The sequence below is a fragment of the Haliotis rufescens genome, unplaced genomic scaffold (assembly GCF_023055435.1).
Source record: "Haliotis rufescens isolate VD_foot unplaced genomic scaffold, xgHalRufe1.0.p SCAF_17, whole genome shotgun sequence".
Taxonomy (NCBI): domain Eukaryota; kingdom Metazoa; phylum Mollusca; class Gastropoda; order Lepetellida; family Haliotidae; genus Haliotis; species Haliotis rufescens.
The window spans coordinates 9,597,123-9,621,329 of NW_025963857.1; the positions used below are offsets into that span (position 1 = coordinate 9,597,123).

At 40.4% G+C, this 24,207-nt stretch overlaps 1 protein-coding gene across 1 annotated transcript; it reads left to right on the top strand.

Moving 5' to 3' along the window:
* The first annotated feature begins 7,266 nt into the window (after positions 1-7,266).
* On the top strand, positions 7,267-18,843 carry LOC124131129 (sushi, von Willebrand factor type A, EGF and pentraxin domain-containing protein 1-like). The gene is made up of 6 exons (XM_048397335.1): positions 7,267-7,354; positions 14,402-14,501; positions 14,775-14,954; positions 16,781-16,957; positions 17,379-17,564; positions 18,602-18,843. The coding sequence occupies exons 1-6, from the start codon at positions 7,313-7,315 to the stop codon at positions 18,841-18,843; spliced, it is 927 nt and encodes a 308-aa protein (XP_048253292.1). The 5' UTR covers positions 7,267-7,312.
* The last annotated feature ends 5,364 nt before the right edge of the window (positions 18,844-24,207 follow it).

Sequence of the window (24,207 nt, forward strand, 5' to 3'; positions counted from 1 at the left end):
AGTTTATCACGGTTTATAATCACAGTTAATAAATAGCTTTCATTTTCAAAGCATTCTGTCCTGGTACCATATAATTGGATTCAAGGCAAACATATGTCACTTATAATACAGTTTATCACGGTTTATAATCACAGTTAATAAATAGCTTTCATTTTCAAAGCATTCTGTCCTGGTACCATATAATTGGATTCAAGGCAAACATATGTCACTTATAATACAGTTTATCACGGTTTATAATCACAGTTAATAAATAGCTTTCATTTTCAAAGCATTCTGTCCTGGTACCATATAATTGGATTCAAGGCAAACATATGTCACTTATAATACAGTTTATCACGGTTTATAATCACAGTTAATAAATAGCTTTCATTTTCAAAGCATTCTGTCCTGGTACCATATAATTGGATTCAAGGCAAACATATGTCACTTATAATACAGTTTATCACGGTTTATAATCACAGTTAATAAATAGCTTTCATTTTCAAAGCATTCTGTCCTGGTACCATATAATTGGATTCAAGGCAAACATATGTCACTTATAATACAGTTTATCACGGTTTATAATCACAGTTAATAAATAGCTTTCATTTTCAAAGCATTCTGTCCTGGTACCATATAATTGGATTCAAGGCAAACATATGTCACTTATAATACAGTTTATCACGGTTTATAATCACAGTTAATAAATAGCTTTCATTTTCAAAGCATTCTGTCCTGGTACCATATAATTGGATTCAAGGCAAACATATGTCACTTATAATACAGTTTATCACGGTTTATAATCACAGTTAATAAATAGCTTTCATTTTCAAAGCATTCTGTCCTGGTACCATATAATTGGATTCAAGGCAAACATATGTCACTTATAATACAGTTTATCACGGTTTATAATCACAGTTAATAAATAGCTTTCATTTTCAAAGCATTCTGTCCTGGTACCATATAATTGGATTCAAGGCAAACATATGTCACTTATAATACAGTTTATCACGGTTTATAATCACAGTTAATAAATAGCTTTCATTTTCAAAGCATTCTGTCCTGGTACCATATAATTGGATTCAAGGCAAACATATGTCACTTATAATACAGTTTATCACGGTTTATAATCACAGTTAATAAATAGCTTTCATTTTCAAAGCATTCTGTCCTGGTACCATATAATTGGATTCAAGGCAAACATATGTCACTTATAATACAGTTTATCACGGTTTATAATCACAGTTAATAAATAGCTTTCATTTTCAAAGCATTCTGTCCTGGTACCATATAATTGGATTCAAGGCAAACATATGTCACTTATAATACAGTTTATCACGGTTTATAATCACAGTTAATAAATAGCTTTCATTTTCAAAGCATTCTGTCCTGGTACCATATAATTGGATTCAAGGCAAACATATGTCACTTATAATACAGTTTATCACGGTTTATAATCACAGTTAATAAATAGCTTTCATTTTCAAAGCATTCTGTCCTGGTACCATATAATTGGATTCAAGGCAAACATATGTCACTTATAATACAGTTTATCACGGTTTATAATCACAGTTAATAAATAGCTTTCATTTTCAAAGCATTCTGTCCTGGTACCATATAATTGGATTCAAGGCAAACATATGTCACTTATAATACAGTTTATCACGGTTTATAATCACAGTTAATAAATAGCTTTCATTTTCAAAGCATTCTGTCCTGGTACCATATAATTGGATTCAAGGCAAACATATGTCACTTATAATACAGTTTATCACGGTTTATAATCACAGTTAATAAATAGCTTTCATTTTCAAAGCATTCTGTCCTGGTACCATATAATTGGATTCAAGGCAAACATATGTCACTTATAATACAGTTTATCACGGTTTATAATCACAGTTAATAAATAGCTTTCATTTTCAAAGCATTCTGTCCTGGTACCATATAATTGGATTCAAGGCAAACATATGTCACTTATAATACAGTTTATCACGGTTTATAATCACAGTTAATAAATAGCTTTCATTTTCAAAGCATTCTGTCCTGGTACCATATAATTGGATTCAAGGCAAACATATGTCACTTATAATACAGTTTATCACGGTTTATAATCACAGTTAATAAATAGCTTTCATTTTCAAAGCATTCTGTCCTGGTACCATATAATTGGATTCAAGGCAAACATATGTCACTTATAATACAGTTTATCACGGTTTATAATCACAGTTAATAAATAGCTTTCATTTTCAAAGCATTCTGTCCTGGTACCATATAATTGGATTCAAGGCAAACATATGTCACTTATAATACAGTTTATCACGGTTTATAATCACAGTTAATAAATAGCTTTTCCTGGTACCATATAATTAGGTTTTCCACTTTTGTACGACTGGGGCAACAGACTGAATATCAGGCGATATTTGTAGGCGGTGTCCTTTCAGAATGATATACAGTTGTTACTGCTGAGTGTTCCCCACACACGTCGGTTCAGGTGATTGGTAGTTGCATGCGGGGATTGGTAGTTGCATGCGGAGTTTGGTAGTTGCATGCGGGGATTGGTAGTTGCATGCGGGGATTGGTAGTTGCATGCGGGGATTGGTAGTTGCATGCGGGGATTGGTAGTTGCATGCGGAGTTTGGTAGTTGCATGCGGAGTTTGGTAGTTGCATGCGGAGATTGGTAGTTGCATGCGGAGATTGGTAGTTGCATGCACTTGCTCTCCGCCCTGGTCACCATGCAGTCCCATGCGAAAAAACTCCGTGTGTCAATCCCGTCAGTTGCATGAGCTTCAAGCAATATGCAGTTGTTGTTTTTATATTACGGAGCACGAATGAAATCTGCGTCGGAAATAAGGACATATAGTCTTTTATTTCCTAACATTTGTTTAGGAATCTGTTCTTTTGATATAGGTTTTCATGAGCTACTTACTCATGTACTGCAGAGAAAGGGGCGGTCGGGTAGCCTAGTGGTTAAAGCGTTCGCTCGTCACGCCGAAGACCCTGGTTCGATTCCCGACATGGGTACAATGTGTGATGCCCATTTCTGGTGTCCCCCGCCGTGATATTGCTGGAATATTGCTAAAAGCGGCGTAAAACCATACTCACTCCACTCAACTGCAGAGAAACGCCTGTTCAGTTCCACACGGGCGTCTTGTGTGCAACATGCACAAATTATTACTTTTTATCCTGTCATCTTGGAAGTTGTTTTGGCAACAGGTAACTCGTTTCGGGTTGGTTATATTGAGTTTTTCTTGGAATTTATCCAAAACTCCTTAAGTAAAGTCAGTACCTGGTGTTCAAAATAAGTATTAAAGATATTACAAATCACTATCAGTGGCATGGTGATCACATGATGATTCCCTTACGAATTCGACACCATAAATTGGAAATGGTGTCTGTGTCTAAAGTTCTTAGTGTTCATTTTTATCAAAGATTAACATCGTCACGCCAAATAACACATTTGCATAACACGTATAACAAGATCATCAATCTATTAAAGCGTATTTCAAAAACGAAGTGGGGTGATGATGAACCAACTATTTTATTGCTTGCAAGCCCCTAATCGTATTTAGACTTGCCAGTTGTTTAAAGGTGTTTACGTCTGCGTCTCAATGTCCTCTTTGTCAGATTAACCGTATTCAACTTTGAGAATATGCATAGGGATTTAGCAACAACTCCAATATCAGCTCTTCATGTTGAGTTTTCAGATATGCCCTATTACCTTCATAAACAACAGTAACCTTGTGAAATACTTCCTGAAAATGACAACCAAGAGCAATAACCAAGCAGTCACATATACACAAAGAAAAATGTTAAGCACATCCTAATATATTTAATTATTGTTTGGTCCCAATATTTGTAACAGTCATGAAAGATATAATTACTGGAAGAATTATGTTTACTCGAGATGATGTAGTCAGTCATTCGTGACGAAAGCTCACGTGCCATGCATGGTGTGCCCGTGCAGCATGCTACCCTCAAGTATCTCTAAAAGCAGTATATCTAAACGTTAAAATTGTGTACTTAAGCTCGGTTTTAAACATTTATTCCATGACATTGTGTGACCATGGCACGAAGGCAATTATCAAACGCCACAAGATGGCAAATAATCGGCATGTATAACGCAGGAATGTCTTGTAATGCCATTGGTCGGAATATGGGGTATCATCACACTGTCGTAAGCCGTTTAGTCGAGAAACATGCTCGGACCGGCGATGTACAAGGCCGTCCCAGATCCGCAATACCTCCTGTGGCGACACATAGCGAAGACAGCGACATTCTTAGTCTCATACGTCGAGAACCCTTGTTTAACAAGTACTCGTCTGAAATAGCTGTGGTTGCCTAATCGTCGTTTCAGCACCAGAACCGTCAGGAACCGGCTGAAAGCAGCAGGACTGAGGGCTAGACGAGTCATAAAGCGTCCCTTGTTGAGAGATCACCACAAAGCTGCTTGTTTAGCATGGTGTATGGCGCGACAGAACTGGAATCTGAGAACTTGGAGACGGATCCGTTTGTCAGACTGATGGAAGAACGAGAGTGTGGGGGCACCAGAACACGGCCTACACCCCCAGGAACATTAAACCGACTGTTGCATTCGGCGGGGGCTCGGTAATGGTTTAGGGGTGCATCTCTCATGATTGCAAGTTGGATTTGGTCACCATAAAGGTGGTGGTCACTTAACAGGGGTTCAGTACATCTAGGACGTTTTGAGGCCAGTCGTCGTTCCTCATATTGACAACCACCCTCTTGCTACTCGACCTCGGTACATGGATGACAATGCCAGGCCTCATCATTCGCATGCAGTCGTGGATTACACGAGGGCCAATGCAATAACGACTCTACCCTGGCCAGCAAAGAGCCCAGATTTGAACCCACTTGAACATGTTTGGGTTACTCTGAAGCGGTGCATAAAGGCGCGAGTTCCTCCTGTGCAAGATTTACCCATCAACAGATCCAACGTCTGACTGGAGGCATGAGATGTAGGGTGGAATGCGTCATCCGGGCACGTGCCGGTTATACCCGCTACTGATCTGTTTCACGTGTCATGTCAAGTACTTTAAGGAACATTTTCACATGAAACATCAAACGTAACTCGTTTACTTAATCCTGCTGCTTCATACATTTTTTTAGGTATTCTGCACCACCTGTCACACTCATTTCATTATACTCCATCTAATTATGCACAGTGTGTGTGTGTGTGTGTGTGTGTGTGTGTGTGTGTGTGTGTGTGTGTGTGTGTGTGTGTGTGTGTGTGTGTGTGTGTGTGTGTGTGTGTGTGTGTGTGTTTTGTTTCTGTGTGCAGGTGAACCGATCAAAATCATGTGGCAAAAGTGGTTTTTCACGTGCAACTGGTCAATGGCCATAATATCGCATGTGTTTTCAGCCATACTTGTTAGCAGTCATTAACAAAAAAAGAAAAACACAAGAAAACAAAAGTCTTTACGGCCATTTGTCATGCCACGCCTTTCAAATGTGCAACGTGAACGTGCCATCGGCATGTTGCAGATGGGAACGTCCGTAGCTGAAGTCGCAAGGACGATGGGTTGTAGTCGACGGACTGTTTATGATTTACAGACGCGTCTACAGCAAACGGGTACCACCGCTGATCGCCATCGGCCAGGTCGACCACCTGACGTCTCATGCAGAGGATCGTCAGATTGTCTTACGTCACCTCCGTAACCGATATTTGACGGCTACATCAACCAGAAATGAACTGTTTAGGGGTAGACTGAGTGCGCAAACTGTTCAAAACCGTCTGAGAACTGCTCACCTTCAAGCACGACGGCTAAACTGCGGGCCCATTCTGACTCAATTACACAGCCGTCGTCGTCAATTGTGGGCACAGCGACACTTACGATGGACTTAGGAATTGGAATCAAGTCGGCTTCAGTGATGAATCCCGATTTAATCTTCGATTTGCTGATGGTAGGGCGAGGGTGTGGAGGCGCCGTCATGAACGTTACGCCCAGTGTACAGGAAGTTGACAGATTTCGAGGCGGAAGTGTCATGGTGTGGGGTGCTTTCTGTGGCAATGCACGTTCCAGGCTTCTTGTCATCCGTGGCAACCTCAACGCTGCTGCTTACCGCGACCAGGTACTGGCACCAGAAGTTCTGCCTTTGTATGGCCGCACATGGACCCGTTTTGATCTTCCAACACGACAATGCCAGACCCCACACAGCAATTTTGACAAATTTCCTTCAGAATGCGGGAGTCAACGTCATGGACTGACCGTCAAGGTCTCCCGACCTCAATCCCATCGAACACGTCTGGGCTGCTCTTGGCAGAAGTCTGCGCACTCTCCAGAACCAACCACAGAATTTGCAAGATCTTCGCACCATTTTGCAGCAACAATGGCGTCGTCTTCCCAATCATGTGTTCACAAGCATCACAAGGTCCATGCGGAGGCGTTGTGTGGCAGTTGTCACGAGTCTCGAGACATGATACAGACCATGTATTTGTTATTGTTCTTTGTGATACTGCCTTTCAAAGTAAAATATATCTCCTTGGAACTTGATGTAACATTTCTTTTTTTTGAATAGTATATATAAATATCGAAACACACGTTGTCATGATCCCCTACTCTTCTAAATAAATAGGGGGTCATGAATAATAAATGTTAATACCCAGTATTACAAGATAAGTGTTGACGACAAACATCCTATGCAAGAACATTTTATGTCTGTTAAACTTATTGCCGAAACACATGTAGTTTGCACGTGCCTTACGCAGGAGCGCCACACACGTGCGACGGGTGTCATTCCTGATTTTGACACTTTGAAGGAAGGTCGATTATTAATCTCTGTGGACCATGATTTCTATCAATATAATTGATTCTGTATATCATACAGTTGTGATTCACTTAATTTCATTCATCTACGAAATAGAGCTCGTGTTGTGCCGTCCCTTACAAATCATCATACTGCCAACAGACGCCAATGGCGAACACAACGTTAACGTCGAAACTGGGATTATCGTAGCGAGCCCCGATTCACTTTGCACTATGCGTGGTCGTGTCTGGCAATCTTTCAAGCCAATGTCAACTTGACACCTCCAGCCGTTGATCGGTTATGGTTTTTGGGTGGCATCACTATGACTGACCGTACCTCACTCCATATTGTGCAAGGAAGAGTCAGGGGACAGCACTATCGGGACAACATACTGACACTCTTTGTTGTCCGGTTTGCAAGGCGTGTGTTTCGACATTTTGACTTCCAGGACCACAACGCTCATGCTCACAATGCACGAATCGTCAATGGGTACGCCCAGCAGCACAACGTCCATAGATTATCTATCATGAAAGAACCAACGTCTGTGAACTAACCTACAGGGAGGTGATGCGCGACACCCCAAATCCAACGGTAACAAGTAGCAAGCAGGTGAGTGGTTCAGGAATACATGCAATTAAATTTACTCGTAACAAATGTTATATTTGGGATAACACTTTCTTTGTAAAGTACAAATTGTAGTACTCTTTTGGGTTGAGTCCCATCCGGGATTCGAACCCACACTGACAAAGTAGTTAGACCAAACCAAATAAGATATTTTGTCAATTCATTTTTTTATGAAAGATAATTGTTAAGCCAAAGTTCGAGATCATTCCAGTTTTTTTAGTTTCATGACATTCCCAAAAGACATGGCTGATGACCTCATTGACACCATTACAAAAGCTACAAACACTGGTGTCTACAAGATTCGTTGTAAAAAGTGTGTACTTTGTGTAGATAACAATCTCATTAAAATCAGACCTCAGTTCTCGCTTCTGCTAAACAAAGATCTGAAGACATCCCATAAGGGGTCACGTCAGAACGAACTTTCATCCGACTAATCAGAGCTTCGCTTACCAGATTATGAAAGTGACAGTCGGAATGTGATCACTAATCTTGCAACCTCGAAAACTTTAACACGGGGTATTCTGAACGATAGTTACGGGTTAAACAACAGAATCCATACAGTCTAGACCATCTATTAGCCATTCCAGAATGTTCTTTTATTCAGGTTTCAAATTTGTAATCGAGAATTTGTCAAAATATGTTTCGAAGCGTTGTCGCCAATTTGAAATTAGTGCCGTAAAGCACGAGAAAGCTCCCTTCTGATTGGTCAATCCATTGGCCGGTCAAAGTTCGCGCAAGGTCGTTCTGACGTGACCCGTAATGGGATGTCCTCAGATCTTTGTTTAGCGGAAGCGAGAACTAAGATTTGATTTTAATTAAATTGTGTAGATAATTCCATGTACAAATCTGTACTGAAGATCAAAAAGTTTTACATCCTTCAGTTTACATCTATAAACAGTGAATATCTCTTTCCAATTAAGTCACGATATGGCTGAAATATTGCCGATGTGACGTAAAGCATTAACTCACTCACTTACTTTCCAATTAAAATCACAGTGAAAAATTAAGATTATTTTCATTTGATATTACTATATCTTAAAAGATTCCAGCGCCTTTAACGGTTTTCATCAGATCACTTAAGCAACTGTTTATATACAAATTCTGTAAAATTATTTTTCTTGTTTGCTGTTTTCCATGAGTTCGGTTTATTGAAAATTAAATATCTTTAGTCTAATAATGTACCTATTATCGGATATTTTAGTTTCAGTTCTTCGATTTACATCAATCCGTTTTCATTGCATATATCTTTAATTGAGTTCATTCCACTTTTAGCCCATTGCTTTATGTATACTCAACAACAAAAGTTTCTGTGACACCAATATCTTAGTGTATTTTTCAAACAAGTAGAGTTTGGTTTTCAATATTGTAGTACATGTATGGAATCAAGTCACAAAAACGCAACTGCTACAGAAAAGCATGCATTCCATGCAAAAGTTGACTTTTAAGCAAGCCCTTTGCATTTCACTACCCAAGAATGGGTATAAAAACATGTGCCTTAACGGGATTCCATATGCCTTGTTAAGCATCGTGCTGACATTAACCTGTCAGAAAAACAACAAAATTACGCAATTATTCAACATTACGAAATGCCACGGCTGTCCGAAAATGTGCCTCTGCGAGGCATTGGTATGCTTGGAGCAGGATCGAGTCAACGTGATGTTGCAAGACAATTTAACGTCCACAGAAACACCATTTGGTGTTTATGGCAACGTTTGCAACAGACGAATGCAGTCAGAGACCATCCTCGGAGTGGCAGGCCACGCGTAACCAATAATCGACAAGACAACTGGATTCGAACAGTACACCTACGAAATCGATTCCAGCCTACAACAGCATCCCTGGCCTTCGACGAATATCTTCACAAACCGTACATCGCCGCCTCAGATGTGCAGGGATTGTCGCCAAAACACCCGCCAGACGTCCCACTTTGACAGGAAACCACCGTCAAGCACGTCTACAGTGGTGCAGTCAGCGTCTACGCTGGACGGCCATGCAGTGGGGACAAGTTCTATTCACTGACGAGTCTCGTTTTCACCTCAGCCACAGTGATGGACGGATTCGAGTGTACCGACGTCGAGGTGAACGTTACGTCAATCATTGTGTCATGGAAGAAGATCGGTTCGCGAGCGGCAGCGGTATGGTATGGGGTGGGATTACAGCAAGACAGAGGACCCGTTTGATAGTGATGGAGAGAAATCTCAATTGACAGCGCTACCGCGACGAGATCATCGGCCCTGTTGTTCTACCGTTTTTGCGTCGTCATGTCCCAGGCATTACCTTTCAACATGACAACGCCCGGTCTCATAATGCTCCACCTGGTCAGGATTCCCTTCAACAAAACAACGTGAATTTCATCCCCTGGCCGGCTCGCTCCCCTGATCTCTCACCAATCAAGCACATGTGGGATGAGATCGATCAGCGCCTTCGACGTCAACCACGTGTTCCACAGACACTCCAGGAACTTCGAAACATGCTGCAGCAGATATGGACAGATAGCTCACAGGACGTTATGCGACGCCTGGTCCATTCCATGAGACGAAGATGTGTTGCCTGCATCGCAACGAGAGGTGGACACACACGCTATTGATTTGTAAATTGACATTTTGGCATGTTCATGTTTTTTTTTATGAAATCACGCACTTTCTTAAGTCAGTATGGCAAATTAAACCATTTGAACACTTATAGGAGTCTTTTACCTGTTACAAACCGAAATTGTTTCAGATTTGGTAAAAAACATAACTTTGCATTAAATCTTATTCAGTGTCACAGGAACTTTTGTTGTTCAGTATAGTATGTTGCTTATTTGAAGTAGTGATTACCTAATAATCGTTGGGACAGAATTTCGTCTATATTATCAACATTAATAATATCTGTTTTACTAAAGTTATGCCAAGCTTTCAATACATCTTTCCAGTAGGTTTTTTAAAAAATAGATTGCTTTTCAACATTAGCACGCAAAGAGAGTAATCTTTAATTGGGATATTGCAAGGGTTACCATATGTTGTTTTATAATCTGAGCGTAGATAGTTTCAGTGCATCCTCATATTTCCCTGTCAAAGGGGTCCTTTTGATTTTGTCTTTTATTATTGCAGATAAAATTGTAAAATATTTTGTCAAGTGATAAGACAAAATTCTCCAGAGGGTTTGGTAGTGTCGAAAATATGTGAACTAATTTTGACAATGCTAAAGTTTTTTATGACTGTATTTTTTCATATTAACGTTAGAATTCTTTTTCTCCAATTTGCAAGCAATCTATTTATTTCTTCTAGCACTCTTTTTGTATTGATTACCCAGAGTTCACTTTAGTTTGGATTAAACATCATTCCTAATACTTCGAATTCCTTTATCATTGCCATCCGCTTTGGAGCCTATCCATATCGCTTTTGTCTTGTCTACATTAATTTTTAAGCCAGACATTTTGTAGAATTTGTTAAGTGTTTCTGTAGCTGCATATAAGCTTTCGTCTTTACCATTTAAAAGTAATTCAGTATTATCAACATACTGCCAGCCAAAGTTTGTATTCTTTGGCATTAACAATAATTCCTGCAATTTTATTTCTAATAATATATCCTAGGATTTCAGGGGCGGTCGGGTAGCCTAGTGGTTAAACGTTCGCTCGTCAGGCCGAAGACCCGGGTTCGGTTCCCGACATGGGTACAATGTGTGAAGCCCATTTCTGGTGTCCCCCGTACTGATATTGCTGGAATATTGCTAAAAGCGGCGTAAAACCATACTCACTCACATCACTCCTCGGATTTCAGCTACTAGGAGGAACATATCTTGCGACAATGGTTCTCCTTGTCGACAGCCTTTTCAAAACATATCAGCAGAAGTAATCCTGATTTATTTTGTCCATTGTATTCAAAGATAATATCGTATAACATCCTTGTTTTGTTTCTTGTCATAGATCTTCCTGGAATAAGGCCTGTTTGATTATTACGAATGAGCAATTCCAATATTCCAAAACAAGTACTAATTATTTTAGAGTGCATTCAATAAAGTTATTGGTCTCCAGTTTTTTATCAGCGTTCTGCCTATATTTGATTTTGGTATGCAAGTTATAACTCCTATTTCATTGTAATACTCATTTTGTTATTAGCAGAGGTACTTTTTAAACTCTGTATATCCAGAATTTTAGTTCTTTCCCTCCCATAAAAAGTATAAATTTAACAGCAAAGCCATCAATACCGAGGCTTTTATTGTTTTTCATGTTTTTAACTGCCAATGAAATTTCTCTTTCTAAATGGATTTTCATTTTGTTTTTTTTATGTTGGAGTCTCTAACTCGTTAAATATCTGTCATTGCTATCAGATGTATATATTTTTTTTATAAAAGTTCGACTCATCCAATATGCAATTGCCGTCTGTTATTACCGTATCATCTTCAGTTATAACTATATTTATTGATTTACTGACATCACTTCTGTTTTCTAAGTGGCAGAAATAACTTGTTGGCTTTTCTCCTTTCTCATACTATTGCATTTTATTTCTAATTTGTATTCCTCTTATTTCCTCTTCTTTTATATGTTCCATTCCTAATTTGTATTTTAATAGTTCTGATAGATGTTCTGAGACGATCTTGTCTTGGTGTCGGTTTTTTCCCCGACCCGCCACACCCAGGTCTGATTGCAACCCCAACAACCCCGACAACCCCAACAACCCCGACAACCCCAAGAACCAAAACCGTTTGACGGCACTTGCCCAACAGACTGGAAATTATGCTTTTTCATATAACATTCGGGCAACGTTTGATGTAGATGTTGAGAATGAACGCCACGGTTTTGCAAATGTACACCTCAGCGATAGCTAATTCAAATAATTAGTTCTCTTATGTCGGAAGCATACATTCCATACATTATGCAAACGATACAAAATGGCCCAATGTGAAAACTCATCCATGACAAATGGACTGTCATTGGCTTTAAAAGTCCTCTACTATTGATTATAAAGTAATGTACTCTTCCCATTTTAATTCTGGAAACCCATTTGTTCAGAAACTCTTCAAAGGTATTTAGACAATTGAACATGCTGTTCTCATGGGTTCATGAAAAGGAAGAAAAAATGTAAAGAGAATATTCCCACGGCGAGAATATTTTTCTTCTCTGGACCAATGGGTTTCCAGAATTAAAATGGGACGTATTCATGGCTGGCTGGTGTCTCCTGATGTCAATGGTTTCTTGTAGTTTTCTTTGTCGCCAGTTATCGTTGTTGGTTGACTGGACGTTGGTGGCTTCCTACGTGAGGTTATGGTTTGGTTCTTCAGAATGTGTTCGGAAATAGCGGATTTCAGGTCGATTTTGTTGACAGAGCGCTGATGTTCTTTGTGTCTGGTGTTGATGGGTCTGGGGGTTTCTTCAATGTACTGGTGGCCACAGTTGCAGGGGGTCTGGTATATATATCCTCGGGTGTTGCGACTTCTGCTGCTTGTGCCTCTGCCATTGGCATGTAGATTGGTCTTGATGGACTTGCCGCTAGAGAAGGTGACATCTATGTTGGCTTTGTTCTTGATGAACTGGACCATCTCAAGGAAACATTAACCTCCATCAACAGCTATCCTGCCCACCCTGTCTCCAACACCATCCGCAAGACCCGCAAGACCCGCAAGACCCTCAAGAACCTCAAGAACTCCGATCCCAGGCCCAAACCAGCTCCATCCCCCATCAGAATCACCATACCCTACCAAGGCCCTGTCACTAATCAGTTTCCAAAAACAACTGGCGACAAAGAAAAAACTAAAAGAAGCCATTGACATCAGGTGACACCAGCCAGCTATGAACCGGGGCCAGGGAATCTATCTTCCTTCCTAGTGCTTGGAACTTATTGCTTTGATCTTTGTCGGTGCTAATTACCTCGCCCATTGCTATGTCCATTCTTCACATTTCAGTGCTAATTACCCCCGGCCTCCCATTTGCCCATTGTCCATTGCCTATTACTTATCTAAGGTAACTTAAGTACTAGCTTCCATACTATCAGCGCTAATTACTGTAGAGTGTTGGCTTCCATTGTGAAAGTTGGTGGTAAGACTTTCAAGCAAGAAATAGGGATCCCCATGGGCACAAATTGTGTTCCTCGCCTTGCTGATTTGTTTCTGTATGCACACGAATCGGGATTACTTCTTGGGTTGTCTTTATTTGGGAATCAAGAATTTTATTTTAACTTCTTGGCCAAATTATCTTGTTTTGATTTAAAATTTAAAGTTTCAAATAAGCTTCCGGTCTACTACTCATCGTTCAATAAAGGTCATATAGCCACATTTTTAACTGACTTGTCCATTTGTAACAAGAAATAACAGAGCCAAAGTCAAAATCATCGTCGAGTGACCTAGATACGTACCCTCGTTTCGGTATATCATAGTGACATCTTGATAAGTATACAAGTCTTAATTCCCCAATGTCAGCTGGTCACTGAGTGAGTGAGTGAGTTAAGATATATAGTCACAACGGCAATATTTCATCCATATCGTGACTAAATCAAGTTGTACAGTAATATTACATAAATGGAGACTATAAAATCTGTCGACAAAGGACAGTAAAAGAACTCGAGTATCACAGCTAGAAATATAAAACTAGTAATTAACTATAAAAGTTTGACTATTCGGAACAACACATTATATAAATTGGTTAGTGATCACCAGCAACCAAAGTTAGGCCACCACACAAGGGACCATGGGGACTTACGGAACATCTGCTTCCTGCATGGTACCCAAGCAGGATTTACACCATCCCTCTGGCTGGTCACTGAGAGATCATGGGAGTAAGGTGCTGTGCCGAAACGCTGTCATCTATATGAGGGAGGCCAAATTTCAGCCCTTTTCAGTCAAGAGCGCATGCCAAAGTAAAGTACTATCTGTCTTAATTTCCATCTTTTATACCTTTTTTAGTATATGAACGCTGATGGCGTTTGAATGTTATGAAGGTGATGTGTTTCAAAGAGCCTAGGGATTGTGATTTATGTATATGCACGAACACCACAAACTTATTTGTGAAACCTACACACCTACTTGAACTCCTGTGCTCTGTGGTTTTCTCGTCAGTCCCAGAGGAAGAAGGATCCGTGTTGGAACTATCCATGTTCAGATGTGCAGATGTGTGTCCCGGTTCAGGCTGGGGACGACTACGTGTGCTCAGGGCTCGGTGAGTAGAACACACACACACACACACACACACACACACACACACTGAAAGAAACAGACACTGAAAGACACATTCATACATACAGACAACATACACATGGGAGACCTCTACACACACGTTGTGACACACTGAAAAATAGGACAGTTGTTTGAAAATGAGTAAAGGCTGAGAAATTAATGGCAAATAGTAAAGTAACAAACTACAGTTTACATGTAACTGTAAAAGTGAAATAAGTGTACTCTGGAAATATATCATCATAAACTCCACTTGTAGAAATAGACTGTGGTCAGCCAGCTGAGGTGGCGTCATCTAAGGTCAGCTTCGCAGCCACATCTTACGGAGCCATTGCCCACTACACGTGCCTTTCTGGCTACACAGCTTCCCCGAACACAACTAACAACACTATGTGTACCTCAGTCGGAGTCTGGCACAATAATACGGTGTCCTGTGCACGTGAGTAGAGTTTTGGCAAAACAAAACGTTGTCTGGTTCATGTAAGTAACAATCTGGCAGTAGACGACGTTGTCTTTTACACGTCAGTAGGGGTTTGTCCTAACAAAACTCTTCCCTTGTGAAAGCAATAGTTTAACCGGCAGAGGTATAAATTTTCTTATCACACATCCATATCCGTGATCCTCGTGATCTTGATGAATTACTGTGTAAACCCGCCTTGGAGGGTAATGCATTTCTCAGCAGAGACTTAATCTCTTACACGAGCAATACAGGCTGCTCGTGGATTTCTGAGAGACAAAATAAATGGCTTCTTACCCGCTTTAAAGCAAAACGCCGCACGCTTTTTCCGAGTCAATGGACGCCACGTGACATCGCACAAGTTAACCTGAGCTCAATCGAACAGCTGTTTTCAATCTATTTTTAATTTGCTTTAATTAATTTACACGATAGCACATGAGGTTTTATGCGTTCCATGTTGGATTTTATACCACTCACCTTATGATTCCCACCTTAGGTTTCCGGCTCATGGTATAAAACCTAACGAGGGACGCTTAAATTCCAATCTTCCCTGACTGATCCTGCTACAATGAATTTATCTTACCGACATGTTTTAACATGACTATCAAATGAATTAAAACAATTTCTCAGCGGGGTAATAAATTCCGTATACCCCACCACGAGCAACACAGGAAGCAGGGTTTCAGTGCCTCTCCTATAAAAAAAAAAGCGAAGCCACGCACACAGTCACAGTCCTAGCACTGAATGAGAGATCAACCATGTCGTCCCGATACACCTGTATGAAGTGCCAGACCAACAGTCAACAATGTCCGTGGATGAGTAAAGTCTATTCGTGGACAATAGTGGCCTATCCACCTGATGAATCGTAGACGATCTTATCGCAGACCCCGCACTGATTTAAGAACAAGTCTGAGGCTATTGCAGCATTACAACGAACCATACAACGCGGAATTGACGTACCCGACTGTTGGAGCGGACCGTAGTATTATCTAGTATCGAGATCAAGGAAAGAAATGTAAAACAGAAACAAGCCTTGTCCAGTTTGTTTCCAGTTTGTTTCCAACAGTTCTTTTCAGGGCCACCCCACTCTCCCGAAAGAACGCTTTCATCATTGCTTTACCTACCAACCACAACAACAAAAAACTACTACTCCTCTTCCTCCTCCCTCCTCCACCACCGCCGCCACTTTTTTTCTCACTTTTTTAAAAATGAAATTGGAGGATTTTACGCGCGCTTCTGTTCCGTTTTCATTTTATTTTTCATTTACGAGCGCTTCTTATCTCCTCTTATCTCCCCGGAACCGGACGTGCCGCCATCTTGGATGCGCACGCATTACCCAGCATGCCCCCTCTTCGCCAATCCAAGATGGCGGCACATCCGGTAGGGGAGATAACTCCTGCTGAATTAGGGGCTAGGGTACGGTCTATAACTACTATCACGAGATACCCAAAATCTCATTAAGATGACTGTGGTGATATCTTTTCAAATCGGTAATCACCATGCCAGGGATCTAGGACGGACAGTGACATATACTGAACAAAACACTTGTGGATCATGAAATATGTTTATGTACCGTACACATTTAATGAAACTCAGTCGACACTACAATCAATAGCCCTAAAGATGTTCACGATCCCTAACTTTTCTTGTTCATTTTATATGCATAAATATACACTGACACTGTCTCTAGCCAAATTTTTGCGTAGATTGTATGTTCTCTAGGACTGTTCAAAATGCACTAGAAGTATTTTTCAAAGTTGATTACCAGTATTTTGTTTCTTGTAGTTACATTGTACATTTATCCCCAGCGGTCGATTGCGGCCTTCCACCCATCAGGACTAACGCCATGGAGGAGCATCCCGCGACTACCTTCGGCTCCGGGGCCACCTACACCTGCAACGTGGGCTACATCAACACAGGAACTCCTGCCACAGCCACCTGTAACGAAAACAAGGCCTGGGTGAAGGCAGGGAATGAATGTCAACGTATGTTTGTGTCTCGTAGTGTGTAGGCTGGTAGGTTGTAGGCGTCAGTGGATAGCAGAGCAGTTAAAACGTTCGCTCGTTATCAGAATGGCATAGAAGCGTTATCCAAAAAGCAGGGGCAGATACATATATCATAGTTGTCCCTCTTTCCTGGAAAGAAGTACATTGACCCATCTAGATATGTACGCTTCATAGCTATCACTTCAATTTATACCGTTTAGCCATCCCATTGGGACACGTGAATTTTTTTTAATCTTTACATTGCCATAATTCTTAAGCATTTATCTCATTGCAAAATAATGGATATTTTAAACAGAATGTTTTGCTTAACTTAATAAGCAGTTTTTAATGTATTTGTAGTGTCTCTTTATGAACATGTTTCTATCGTTATTTCCTGCACGTGATGTACGTATGTTCCAAGCTGTGGACTGTCTGGATCCTGCTCCTATTGCCAATGCTGACGTTTCTCTGACCACTGCGGGCCTCAGTCTGTACCAGGCCAGAGCTCAACATACCTGCCATGTTGGATACATCTTGATGGGAGGAAACGGAATGATCACCTGTCTCAGCACTGCCCAGTGGTCCTCAGGGCCTGAACATTGTCAATGTGAGTAGTCTGCGTGTGACTGTTTGATCGGAACTAACTAATCAACCCTTATTGAAATCTCAAATCCTGCCGGGGATGAATGCTTTTTCCAATGGCTAATGGTGGACTTTTCTAAATGTGTCACTTCCTGTTGTTTAATTTCTTTTAAAGATAAAAGGCAAGATACTTTCTAAAATCATCCATTTGTCAAAATAACATCCGATGCTTCAAAAATGTGGAAATCAGTTAATACATAATTTAATTGAGATTGCTTGATTGTCTTTTTTTCGAAACTTGGGCGATGGGAATATTTTGCTCTTTCTACACACGTGAGGACCTCAAAGGTCCAAGGTCAGTGGCACTATAGGAACGTTCCCACTAAAGAGTATTCTCTAATTAATCAAGTATTTAATTCACTAAACATATTGACCTTCGCAATCACAATTGTCACCATCATATCAGCACTGGTGTTTCTCACTAAAGGTAAATCAACGAAATGCGTCAAGCAAGAGTGCTTGACAATGGTATAAGGATCTGTACCGACACGTCGCATCATAACAGAATAAAAACGTTGTCATCCCTAGAATATATGGTCTTTACTGTTACTTACCAACTTGACAATCAAACAGTTCATTTCAAGATTTGCTCAAACATTAGGGGGGCACGGGTGGCCCAGTCGTCTAAGGCGCCGCGATTCGCTGTGCAGAGTTGCGTCCCTCCCACGTCAGAAACCTATGATTGTGGGTTCGAATCCCGGTTCGCCCCGATTATGTTTCTAGGTTTGTCAGCACCTTACCCGAGCTCGTGGGTTTCATCGAAGTGGTAAACGTCTGAGACCTGCATCACTTCGGGCTTTCCTCCCACATTAAGCTGACACGCCGAAATATAACTGCAATACTGTTAAAAGCGGCGTTAAACCCAACTCACTCACTCACTCACTCAAACATTAAGCTGCTACTCCAAGCAAAAATTATCAATCACTCACAAAACAAGCAACCTTCCACTCACTCACTTGTATGTATCACACATCACCTCATACTCTGCGATGCTAATTGTAGATAGATGTGACGCTGATGCCAGATACGTTTCGGAAGGTGACTGCCTGATTGCGTTAGAGGGTATAGATACATGGAACACATTTGTTGAGAGATGCAAGTCACTTACGTTCAGGGGACAAACGTATCGCCTGCTGACAATAAAAACTATGGCAAAATACAAAGACGTACAGACGTTTCTAGCGACCGCCACTGGTATGTTGATTTATTTCTGTTTTATTAGATTGATGACTGGGGATGTGTGATGAAAATACAATGGTAGTGTCATGAGAAACAAATTACATTTAGTTCTTATAGAAAACTTCCATAGTGAAAATGAATATACCATGTTTATGTCATCATGCGATTATATTATGTCATCTGAAGTTTACTGAGGAAACAATGTACGAATGGTTGGACTTCCTCATAGATAACCTCTGTGGGTACTTTGGGGATAGGACATCAGGGCAAGAATTAGGCAACCCCATGGGCACCAACTGTGATGCCCATCTTACTGATCTGTTTCTAAATGAAAATTAATCGGAATTTCTGATCGGATTGGCAAGATCTTCAGGTATATAACTGATTTCAGATCGTCCAATGATGATCGAAATAGCCAATACCTTCCACTGATTTAATCCCTGGAACTAGACGTGAAAGTGACCAGTGAAACCGCCTCATCTGTTTCTTATAGTGATAGCATTACAAAACGTATCCACCATACTGTATGACAAGAGGGATGACTTCCAACCAATAGGCAAATTCCCCTTTATGTCGAGCAATAGTCCATCACCTCCAGTCTGTGATGTCGATTTTTCACTTTTGGGTCACGATCACATGCACTTTTGACGAAAATTTCAAAGAGAGTAACATTAACAGCATCCCAAGCCGTTGCAAAACTTGCTTACCCTTTTCGCAAACACCTGGTGTCATAACTGATTTTCAGTGATCTGTTCAAATAATTTTCCCGTCTATTTTTGCCTATTACGCTCTAAGGAATCTGTTTCGGCAGATAATCGAAATGTTTCCGAGTGTTTCTTATTATTCTTTTTGTCGTTCCTATTTATATTCATACACAGAAAGGTTAAAGTAATTCTACAAATATTCTCAATCAGCAGGGACCCGTGAAGATTCCGGGTTAGAATAGGTCTTCAGGAACCCATGCTTGCCGTAAAAGAGGACCATGCTTGTCGTAAAAGGCGACTAACGGGATCGGGTGGTCAGGCTCGCAGAATTGGTTGATGCATGTCATCGATCCCAATTGCGTGGATCGATGCTCATGATATAAATCACTGGATTGTCTGGTCCAGACTCGATGTTTTACAGACCGCCGTCATATAGCTGGAATATTGCTGAGTGCGGCGTAAAACAACAAACCAAACCAACCAACCAGCAGGTGATTTGAAGTAGCGCGTATCCCAAACAAATTCGAATGGTCTTTGATTGATTCGAGAAGAGACCAATAAGGCTTTCTATAGAATATCATTATTTTAAGATAATTATTTGTAATCCATTTTTAACCCAATCCTGCCTTCCAATAGTTGTGATATTTCATGGTAAAGTGTTCTCGTACAATTTATGTTATTTCATTCTTCGTAAGTTATGTATAGCAGTTTAAAGGAAAGGAAATCTCAACGGGCATTACGGTAGCGTCGATCTGCACTAGTCTGTCTATACACATGCATTGCACTGCAAACACGAAAACGTCGTTTTTCCGTATATGGTCATTGGACGGGAAAACGACGTTTTTTGGACGCTTTCAAACCATCGTTTTTCCGTCCAAATAAGGTCTTTATTTGACATCGGAATTTATTGGAAGACAACGATATCATCAAGCTCATCCTTTCCTTGATTGACATTGTCAATCAAGCAACAGCCTCTACCGGTATTTATGCTTCTCAGATTTCACTGGTCAGTTCTCGCGCGTTAGATTACAGGCCGGAGTTTGACGCTGTACTCGTAGCGCTTAGCGGAAGTGCGTTCTGCGTATTCGGATTGTTTAATGCCTTGTCCAAATTTTCCGTTTCGTGCATGCGCGATTTTGCGGATTGTTCCTTAGATTTAATGTCACCACTATTTGACAGTGATTCATAAACACATTCTCATGATAAGGTCGAACTCGAACAATGTCGCTAAAATCCGCTTTATCGGTAAAGTTCACACTGCCGTGGTGTAATCAAAATGCAACGAAACTCCGGTAATCCGGACCCTTTTAATTCGGAAAACTTACCTTCCGTACTTCCTACCCGTGGTTCGTTATACTCATCACACCGAAGGCCTGGGTTCGAGTCCCACATAGGTACAATGTGTGAAGCCCTGAAGCCCATTTCTGACCAAATGATAAACCACTTTGCTTAAAGTGGCTTGTATACGATGTGAGGGTTAGATCTATATATTGATTGAAGAGACAAACCTTTCCAAAGTTGTGATAAACAATAAACAATGGGGCTATTTAGGAATGTAAAATTTATGCATCTAGAATCTGTAGGTTTAATAAATAAAATGTACATTTCATAAAAGGCCTATTTATAAGTTGAACAGTTAGTGTACGGTAGCGTATGGTAGTATATAATTGTGGCGTTTGATGTTGGAGAATGTGCAAATGTTATCGTAGCATTTGTGCTTGCAGATATAAATACATGCATCATAAGATAGAACCTATAATAATCTAAAATAAAAAAATAGGATGGCCTGAGAAAATAATCCATGATCAAAAAAGGAATCTGCTTAAAGCAGAGACAATGGGACCATTCCGACCTATACTGAGCAATGTTTTATGAATCAATATCAAATAGTGATGACCCCAGGTGTTCGCGAAAAAGTGAGCGTATCTGACCCCGCCGGTGGCACCCGTCACAATCAAATCCATAGACAAACCAAGTATTCGTACGAGGCATACTAAAATATGAATAATAATGTATAATATCTATAATTTGTAATAACTGATATTCCATGATATGACAAAGACAGTACCATCAGCCAAGCGAAAAGTCCAGATATGTAAATCTATAAACAATGTCCTTCCTCGGAGGCTTATTTGGGAATATTATTACCCCAACGTCTATCATTTCCCAGTGTCTGGAATATATTTACGTGTTTCAAACTGTTAAATCATTACTATTGATACTACTATTGTGTGGCTATGTTTCCAGGACATGATATGGTACTCTGTGTGGTCTGTCTTGTACTTCATTGCGTCAGTCATGGCGGCAGTCGACGTATGTGGCCAGTCCGAGATTGACGCAGCCACGGTACGTTCATATCTGAAGACACTTGCCCAAAACATGACCGAGGTCATTAAGGGTCGTGCGTCGTTTGACATTTAAACTTTCCATCTTCACAATAACTAAATTAACCTTGCAACCTTACGAAAGCCCAATGGTGCCACTTTGGTAATATATATTAATCGAACTTTCTCGTTATTTCAATTATTTGTATATTTTCTCGAAATTTCAAGTTTTTTCTCGTTATTTCAAGTTTGTTTCAAAAACTCGATATTTCGAGAAAATACTTAAAATAACGAGAACAAATTTCGATGTAATGAGAAAAGGTCGAAGCAACGCAAAATCTATCGAAATAACGAGAAAATAATCGAAGCAACAAGAAAAAATTCAAAATTTCGAGTTTTGGAGATAAATTTGAAATAACGAGAAAATATTCGAAGTAACGAGGAAGAACTAGAAATTTCGAGAAAACAATTGAAATAACGAGAAATTTCGATTAATTTTTTTAAATTAATTCTAGCTAAAAATGGTGACAGTAGTCTTTCGAACAACCTTGCTCTCGTATTCCAGGTTTACATCACGTGAGCGGTATTTCTGGATCTTTGTATCTTACAATATTCATTGCCCGTTAATCATACTATACTATTGTGGTTGCTTTTCAGGTATTGGGGTTCACAGCACATGCCCTGTGCATTGCAAAGGTGGTATATTCTTACAAGGCTTGGCGCCATGAGCATAGGTGTCCACATCCGGGAGACAGAGCTGACAGTTATTCCCAGCAAACACATATCAAGGAGGTGATAGTGTTGCAGAGCATCAACCTCTAGCTGCAGAATCAGTAATATTATGATGTTCTCATGATCGGAGAACACAATCCAAACAGCCCCTTCATTATACCGTTCAGAGTCGGTCGAAAACATCTTCCCGAGGTAAGGGACTATATGTAAACTGGACTTTTATAGTCAGTTAACGCCCTTGCCTCGGGAAGAGGGTCGAAAATAGTGGTGAAGGAATAGAATGGGGGAAGAGGCATATTAACTGCCTGTGAACGAACTGAAGATCCGGGAAATGTGTGCTTATTTAAGGATACGGCGGCAGGACATGCTTTGACTCATCCGTAGTTTCCCGTTTATAACAAAGTTATCCTGAAGTTTTCAATTCAAGTGTTGTGTATTCAGACGATAATGGCTCAAAAAATTAGGGGTATTACACTGTCCATGATATTCTTCAAGGTCGACTTTGTCAGTGTCTGTACAGGCCGGGTCAAATACAGGAACTGTCAGAGGGCGTTACTGAGTCTTATCTATGTATCAGAGTCGGGTAGAGCAGTACAGAGTTACCATTTGTTCAGGCCCGTGAAGATCCGGGGTAGAACAGGTCTTAGCAACCCATGCTTGCCGTAAGAGGTGACGACCCGCGAAGATCCGGGGTAGAATAGGTCTTCAGCAACCCATGCTTGCCGTAAGAGGTGACGACCCGCGAAGATCCGGGGTAGAATAGGTCTTCAGCAACCCATGCTTGCCGTAAGAGGTGACGACCCGTGAAGATCCGGGGTAGAATAGGTCCTCAGCAACCCATGCTGGCCATAAATGACGACTATGCTTGTCATAAGAGGCGACTCACGGGATCGGGTCGCTGACATGCTTCATGCATGTCATCGTATGCATATGGCGTAGATGAATGTTCATGATGTCAATCACTGGATTGTCTGGTCCAGTATTTTCAGACTGCCGTCATATAGCTGGAATATTGCTGATCGCGGCGCTAAACAACAACAACAAAAACAACAGGTTGTGGCTATTTGATCATCAGGAAATATCGTATTGTAGTCCAGAATCAATGTTTCACGATCTTTGTTGACAAACGGAAATGAAAATTCTTCTATCGCTAACTTCTCGAGTGGATCATGCTATGGCTGTATTCAATACAATATGAGTTAAAACTTTATATCTTTATTGTGTTATGTCCACAATTTAACAGCATGAACTATCTTGATTCAAGTATTCTCTTGGGGTGTGATTTGCCTTGAATAAATTCCTGAATAAATAATGAAATTGTATGCCTGTTTGCTATAAACACCCCTCTGTATAGGTAAATGTAAACATCACCAGCGAAATCCAATCTCCAGGGTATTTCAGCAAAGAGATCAATGCAGTCGCCGATTCATAGCGATTTTACGTTCACATCAGAGGCTTGGAAGTAGAAAACAAATATACAACATTTACGAATGATTTGTTTTCGTTTGATTCAAGATGTGTGTGTGTGTGTGTGTGAAATTGAGTTCTGAAACTAACAGTAATCTAAACAAGTACTAGCAACATGCAATGACATTCCTTCTGAAAGAGTGTTTCATCGTCCACGATCGTACTGCACCAAGAGCGTGAGTTTATAATGTGCATAGATAGG

Bases quoted from the DNA above. Each gene is read 5' to 3' on its own strand.
- LOC124131129 (XM_048397335.1), top strand. From the start codon at position 7,313: ATGCGCGACACCCCAAATCCAACGGTAACAAGTAGCAAGCAG. The intron at 7,355-14,401 runs GTGAGTGGTTCA...TTTTCTCGTCAG, and splicing joins CGGTAACAAGTAGCAAGCAG to TCCCAGAGGAAGAAGGATCC. The intron at 16,958-17,378 runs GTATGTTTGTGT...GTATGTTCCAAG, and splicing joins GGCAGGGAATGAATGTCAAC to CTGTGGACTGTCTGGATCCT.